General features: G+C 38.0%; 1 protein-coding gene across 1 annotated transcript in view; it reads right to left on the minus strand.

Moving 5' to 3' along the window:
* LOC134494611 (vitellogenin-1-like) overlaps positions 1 to 6738 on the minus strand; it is a 44681-nt gene extending 37943 nt beyond the window's left edge. Inside the window, exons 1-5 of the mRNA XM_063299862.1 lie at positions 6699 to 6738; positions 6417 to 6437; positions 6119 to 6270; positions 2664 to 2918; positions 508 to 669 (exon numbers count right to left, since the gene is read on the minus strand). Coding sequence (XP_063155932.1) covers positions 508 to 669; positions 2664 to 2918; positions 6119 to 6270; positions 6417 to 6437; positions 6699 to 6738 — 630 coding nt within the window. The remainder of the gene's footprint in view (positions 1 to 507; positions 670 to 2663; positions 2919 to 6118; positions 6271 to 6416; positions 6438 to 6698) is intronic.
* Positions 6739 to 7887: the final 1149 nt, after the last annotated feature.

Here is a 7887-nt window from a genome sequence, read left to right on the forward strand (position 1 = left end):
AAAAATGAATTTATATTTCATGTTTTTGATGATTAGACAGAATAGATTATAGAAAGGAGACTTTAGAGAAAGAGGTAAATTTATAATTGTACTTATAACTGCTGTAAAGAAGATTGGAAGCCACTTCTTTGTATCTGTTTTCTTTCTTTTCTATTTTTCTTTTACTTTTTCCCCCTTTCTTGCACTTTTAGCATTCTCTTTGATTTATTTTTCTTTTTTCTTGCTTAGTTTACATTAGTTTGTATTAGTTTTTATCTTCCTTTTAAAAACCTTATATATTTATTATATATTTATATCTATATCTGCAATATATTTATGTCTGATAATAATAATTTATTAATCTTGAATGCCCGACTCTCTATATCAGTATCTCTGTCTCTATCTCTATCTCTATCTCTATCTCTTTATCTATATCTATATAATCTGTCTATCTGTAACATATATCCATCCATCCAACCATCCATCCATCCATCCACACACACACACATATCCATTAATGGTACTGACCTGTCTGCAGAGCTGACATGGGGTAACATATGCAGCACCAACAACCTTTAAAGCCATGTTATCACAATCAGTTAAATCTTTGGTTTTGGTCATCAAGAATTCATCTGGTTTCTCAGTGTTTTGAATGAAGTATGTTGTGTCACACTTACCATCAATGCCATTCTGCAAAATAAATAATGATCAATACAATATAAAGGTATGTTCCCTATGAAGAGTATCAATCCACTTGGGGAATTGCAATCCCTATTCTAATTCCTAATGTCTTTAATCAAGTTCTCAATTATTCCTAATTATTCTTCCTCCTCCTCCATCACTGAAAACTCCTACAGCTCTTAGTGAAGACCTGGCTTGTTCCTGTGGGAAGTTCTTTATTAATTTTCAATTAGGATTATTGTATATAAAGCATAATTTGGAAAAAATTTAATAAAAAAATGACCAAATAATCTGATCAATGAGAATTAAACCTCAAAAGCAAGACATTTCAGAGCTGGAACTGGAATATTGTCCCTAAAAGTACTATTACACCTAATCTACAATTCACACATTCCTCTGTTAGGAGCCTTGGAATTGTATATGAGCAGAGGTGCCATGAAAGCAGTAAGAATTAGTTCTTTCTTATCTTAGCAGAGTTCACTCAGATCTCTAACATTATATCACTTCTTTGGTTTTCATCAAAAGTGAAACCTCAGTATGTACCTAGAATATCTACTAAGTTTAAATTTGTTTTTCCCCCCAAGGCATTTTAAGCCTTCCATGTGTTTTATACTCACCATTAGCTTAATGAACTGATAGCCACCACCCCACATTGTAGCAGTACCTTCACATAATGAATCCAATATGAAATTCAAGAAGGAGAATATGCATTGGATTTTGTAAGGCTGCTATTCAAAAAACCTACTTGTCACCTTCCGTGACTTGTTTCTTTTTCCCCTTCCTAAAAACAAAAAACCTGTGGATGAGCAGAAATGCCACAAAGCAATATGATATGTCTTGACAGTCAATACAATAAACCTTTTTTGAACACTATTTTATTTTACTTATTCTATTTTATTTTATTTTATTTCAGTATATATTTTACACATATACTGATAAGCTGGATAATTTGGATACTGTGGAATATAGTCTCTAATAAAAACAATGATCCTGATTTCAGCTGATTTGGACTCATTTAACCAGAGGAAGATGTGAGGAAAAAAATAGCTTGTATAAAAAGTAGACATTCATGCAATTCAAGGATCAAATATGGTCAGTATTCAGTAGGCTCCAAGTCAGTTTCCCAAGTTCAATATTCCTGTATTTACATAGTTGTTTTCTAAATTAAATTATTGTATTCTGATTTTCTATCAGACTAATTTTAACTATTTTACCAATATCAGTATCTAGTTGAGATAATTAATTGACATATATAAGTAAAATTACTTTGAAATTTTATTATGAGCCAAATTACAGTTTTGCAGATTTATTTTATAGGAGTTTAAGAAGAATTTTCTTATTTCCTTTTAGCTCTACCAGCGGGTTATTTCAGATGTTTGTGTGTACATATAAACACAAATACTAGGGCTACAATCCAGTACAGAGTCAGGCATTCAAGGCCTGATCTTGTATGCAATTTTCATGGAATGTAATAATCCTTATTTATGAATAGACAGGCATAGGGTTGTTCTGTTAAAATTTTAGTGGGACTTGAATACACATATTATGCTGTGGGTTGTGCTCTAAATACAGTCTTCAAACTTAATCAGGATATGGAATTCCTGGAACCTTCAATCAAGAAGCAAATCTGTAGCATACAAAATGGGCTGTGCTTGAGAGGGCCTTTTTTGCACTTAGTCTCTCATGGAACCCAATCAACTTTTTGCAGAGAAACCCTGCTCTAAATATATGATTTTGACAGTGCAATTTGGAATTTCTCTATTGACACTACTATCAATGCCTCCACAGTAAGTGCTGTGGGGCTCAAGCCTAGGACAACCACACCTATCCAACAGACTGAACTGGAAGTTGGTTGCAGATAAAATCACACTACTGTTGTTCAACTTGCTTGGCCCAGTAATGTTTCTTATAACCCAGATAGAATTGTAAGTGTGTTATTGGATGAAAAGTAAAGCAGAAGGTCATAATGCCATATCACAGATAAAACTGAAATTATGGTTCACCTCTCTTAGATTATAGTTCTTCTGGTCACTCTTGATGGTACATTCAAACATATTCAAAATTCCTTTGTAGAGGTTCAAAGCAAATTCTGAGATATGTCCTGGAGCCATTATGTTTTCTACATGCCCATTTTTGTATTGATAGGTAACAATTAAATTCTTCAACTGTTTCTCAAACATTGCAGATAGACTGGGTGATGCAACAAAGTCCGTCCTGGGGTACATGCCATTGTAATCCATGGCTTCAAAGGAGTGGACCTGTCACACAAAGAGATTAAAAAGAAATGCACATAGTATATCTTTATTTTATTCTTCCTTAATCTCCCACCTGAATTTAAAGAACTGTCTTTAAAGAAAAGAAGCCATAAATTCTCTCTAGATAGGTTTTAAAAATAGAGTGATAACATTTTATTTTTAGCATCAAAATCATAGTATTTAAACTAACATAAAATGGTGCGGAAATGGTGTAAGGCAGGAGCCCGTAGTTCCAGGGTAGAGATAACTGTTATGTCAATGTAGATCAGATGTCTCCAAGGCCATCAAAAGAATGAGCTGTTTACATACAAAGGCAGGGGAAAAAAAATCTGGTCTAAATATGTTTGGGAGCATTGGGTAGAGCTGTACATATAATCCCAATCTTCCTTGTCATACCAGCTCCCCTGGCAAGTTGAGGCCAGAGGAGCTGGTATGACAGGGAAGACTGGGATTATATGCTACAGTTCTACCCAATGCTCTCAGATGTATTTGCAATGTAATTCCCAGGAATATCCAACCAACACTAGAAATTGAAAGATCTGCAATCTTTATATAACTGAAGTCCACTAGGCGAGGGAAATTGACCTTAGTGCTGGGAGAAACATCCTCACCCTTCTTGGGTGATAACTGAAGAAAGTATGAACTCTATCTTTAGAACTACTTATCTGGAAATGGGTATTATCTTACATGGGAAGGCAGCAAAGAGTTTTATTCAATCAAATCTTTTAAAGTAGCAGATAGTACAAAACTTGCAAAAGAGAGCCAATTTGGTGTAGTGGTTAAGGCATCAAGCTAGAAACTGGGTGACCATGAGTTCTAGTCCCGCCTTAGGCATGACGCCAGCTGGGGGACCCTGGGCCAGTCACTCTATCTCAGTCCTAGGAAGGAGGCAATGGCAAACCACTTCTGAAATCTTGCCAAGAAAACTGCAGGGACTTGTCCAGGCAGTTACCAGGAGTCAATGCTGACTCAAATGTATAAAAAAAAGGAGAAAAAAGAAAACTTGCAAAGTAAAGACTCAGTAGTGGTTTTTTTCATCCTGCAAGTATTGGAATAGTCACACAGATTTAAATGTTAATTTGGCAGTAACATTTTTGGAAAAATAGAATTGATCCAGCAAAAATCCAGCATCTAGTGGATAAAGTCGCTCGCATTCACTCTATTCTGGACTCCAGCTTTAAGGCAGGGCCAGTGGAGGATACGGGGGCAAAGTCTGGCATGGTTATCTGGGGGGAGTTTGATCCAATTACACCTGAGGAAGTTGACAGGGCCCTCGCAGCTACTAGTTCGGCCACTTCTGTATTAGATCCATGCCCCTCCTGGTTGGTCAAGGCTGCCTGTGATAGGGTCTGGGTGGTAGTTAACAACTCCCTGAGAGAAGGGGTGGTTCCATTGGCTCTTAAGGAGGCAGTGGTGCATCCTCTCCTCAAGGGGCCATTGCTCAACCCAACTAGCCTGGACAGTTTTTGTCCAGTCTCCAGTCTCCTTTTTAAGGAAGGTTGTGGAGACAGTGGTCGCGTGGCAGCTGCAGAGGACCCTGGATGAAGCAGATTATCTGGACCTTTTCAGTCAGGGTTCAGACCGGGTTATGGGACTGAGACGGCATTGATCATACTCTTTAATGACCTCTGGCAGGAGTGAGATGGGAGCAGTGCAACCATCCTCGCTCTTCTTGACTTCTCAGCGGCCTTTGATACCATTGATCATGGTATCCTTCTGGACCGGCTTTGGGAGTTGGGGTGGGTGGCACAGTGTTGTGCTGGTTCTTCTCCTTCCTCCGGGGTTGGTTCCAGTCAGTGTTGATAGGGGGGGAGAGGTCCAGCCCACATCCCTTACTATGTGGGGTGCCTCGGGGCTCAGTTCTCTCCCCTCTCCTATTTAACATCTACATGGGGCTGTTGGGGGAGGTGATCCGATGGTTTGGGGTGAGATACCATCAATATGCTCATGATACTCAGCTTTATATCTCTACCCCAGACTGCCTGAGTGATGCCGTGGATGTCCTGACCCAGTGCCTGGAGGCTGTAAGGGCCTGGATGGGGTGCAATGGGCTTCAACGCAACCCACACAAGACTGAGAGGCTTTGGGTTTGTGGGCCTTCCAGTGGCAAGGTTTTTCCATCTTTGGTCCTGGATGGGGTTGCACTGCCCCAGACAGACCCAGTATGCAATCTGGGGGTCCTCGTAGACTCATGGTTCCTGCTCAAAGAGCAGGTGGCAGCCATGGCTAGGAGGGCCTTTGCACATCTTCAGGTTGTGTGCCAGCTGCACCCATTCCTAGACTGACAGGCTTTGCTCACAGTCACTCATGCCCTTGTGACCTCCCGTCTGGACTACTGTAATGTGCTCTACATGGGGCTGCCCTTGAAGAGCATTCGGAAGCTTCAACTGGTGCAGAATGCAGCTGCACAGGTAGTAAATGGTGTCGGGTACTCGACACATGTAACACCACAGCTACATGAGCTGGATTGGCTGCTGGTGTGCTTCCGGATGCAATTCAGGGTGCAGGTTGTCACCTTTAAAGCCCTTCATGGCTTGAGACCAGGTTACCTAAGGGACCATCTTCTTTTTTCTACCCGTCCAATTCGATCTGGCTGGTTGGGTATGCTACAGGTCCCATCAGCCAGAGAATGTCGGTTGGCAGGAACTAGAAGGCATGCCTTCTCTTCTGTAGCACTTGCCCTCTGGAACATTCTCCCTCCAGAAATTAGGATGTCCCCGACCCTGTTGGCCTTTCATAAGGCCGTGAAGACCTGGCTATGTGCCTGGGCCTGGGGCCCCAAGTGTGTAAATGGTCCATTCATTAACATCCATACATTGTTTACTTGGTAGCCATGTATATTTATTTTGTATTTTAATTTAATTGTAATTGTTTTAACTATTTTATAGTTTTATTGTGGTAAGCCTCCCAGAGTCACTTGCTGAGATGGGTGGCTATAGAAATTGAATTAAATAAATAAATAAATAAATAAACAAACAAACAAACAAAGACTGTGCATCTGAAATTATACCTTTTACAGAGCACACTCTTAAGCCTTTGTTTAGCATGATCTGAGTATAATTAGCTGATAAAGTGTGATGAGGCATTTATATCAGGACATAAAACAGAAAATGTTGTATTCAAAGTTGGAAAAATTGATGGTTTTTTTTCTCCTCCAAAACTTGAAAAGAGCACAGAGAGAAATCTTTAAGAAATTTGCTTACCTGTAGAAACTTCCAGTCTTGATCAACATGACCAATTTCGATTTTACACTTAGCTTTCATTCCAGCACTTGAAAAGCCTTCTCCTGGCACTCTGTTCTGAATTTGAAATTCATAAATATACGATAAAACTTTATCAGGGTTTAAGTCAGTTTCTGTGGAAATTCAAACAAATGTTAAGATAATGTGTGAAAAATATACTATGACATATAAATAAATTTATAAATGGACTTTTAAAATTGTATGTAGTTATTTTATTTCTGAAGAAGAAGAAATAATGCTAGCCTGGGAAGATACTTACGATCAATTTGTTGTTGGCAACCTGCAAGATAAAAATAGAAGTCAAATGATAGAAAATGTTTTTATTTCTGTGAGAAAAAATGCTTCCCAATTTTTTAAAATACAGAAGTATGAGAAACATAAAGGGTTTTGGGGATTTTTGGTTAATGTTGCTGCAGTCATATAGAGTTTTTAATGTTTCCATTAATGTGTAAAGATTTTTCCATTATTTGTTCTGATGAAAAAGTACTAGTCTCTTTAAGGTTCTAGTTTTGAAAGATTTTGAATTAAAATGCTTACTTACCCACAAGGGTCAATGCCAGTGCTAAAATTACAGCTTTCATTGTGGGAAGGGAAGGTCAACTAGAAACTGTAAATACCTGTTTTATAGGCAATTATATTTAGTCACCTGATCACCTTGGAAAAGTTTTTTGGATGAGTAAGCACTTGTTTGGTTCAGTATTGATTGGCCAAACAAGAAACATTTCTTGATAAGAGATACTGATATTACAAAACAATGCAATGGCTTTAGCCAAATCAATATTTAAAAATTCAGTAATTCTAGTAGCTAAATGATAATGGTAACTGTTAATAGTTCAACTGAGATGTAACAAACATTGGATTACAATGCCCCTAAAATGGGTATTTTATAGTAAAATACAGATAGCAATGCATAGTTTTGAAAAAAAAAAACATTAAAAGGCAAATGTTTGTGTACCTTTTAAAAGCTGCAGACTGATGTACAAATCCTTTCTTAGAAAGAGATACAAACATAACTGAAATGAAATAAAGCAATACCACTTCTAAATTTGAGCTTTGGTAGTCAACAGGCAGGCAAGGAAAAAATGAATATTTCTCATAAAATATTTTAAAATACGAAAGATAAAAGAAAGCCCATTGACTTTCCAAACCCCTTGATTCTCAACTACATATTGGAGGACCAAAAAGACAATGCCTCTCCTGTATAATTATATTATTCTATTTAACTGGAGTTGTGTCACCTAGCTACAAGAATAAAGGCAGTTATTGTTGGGTTCTTGGTGTTCTTTGAGCTTGTTTTCTTCTGAGCACTGGTTCTTGCTTATGTGGATATTGGTTGATAAATGTGTGATATGTATAGGATGAGGAATTACACTTACTGTGTCTGTTAACAACAGACTGACAAATGCAAATACAATTTCAATAGGGAAAACTATAGACATTATAGGCCAAGCCAGATCCAAATTTTCTAGACAATTCCTAGAGGCTTGGCATTCTGACCAATCGGCCATCAACAGACACGTGGAGATAAGCTCCATCTACAAACCATTTTAAAAAGGAAGCAACTAAGGGCCAAGAAAAGGGGCAAATAGCCCTAAGCATATCTTCTTTCATCACATGCCTATTAACCAACAGCCAAATAAGCAAGATGTTTATGAACAATAATTGATGGAGTCCTTGGTGCTCTCTGAGCTTGGTTGTTTGCTTGCAGATGTTTCATTACCCGACTAGCT

Source organism: Candoia aspera, chromosome 3 (genome assembly GCF_035149785.1).
Source record: "Candoia aspera isolate rCanAsp1 chromosome 3, rCanAsp1.hap2, whole genome shotgun sequence".
Classification (NCBI taxonomy): Eukaryota; Metazoa; Chordata; class Lepidosauria; order Squamata; family Boidae; genus Candoia; species Candoia aspera.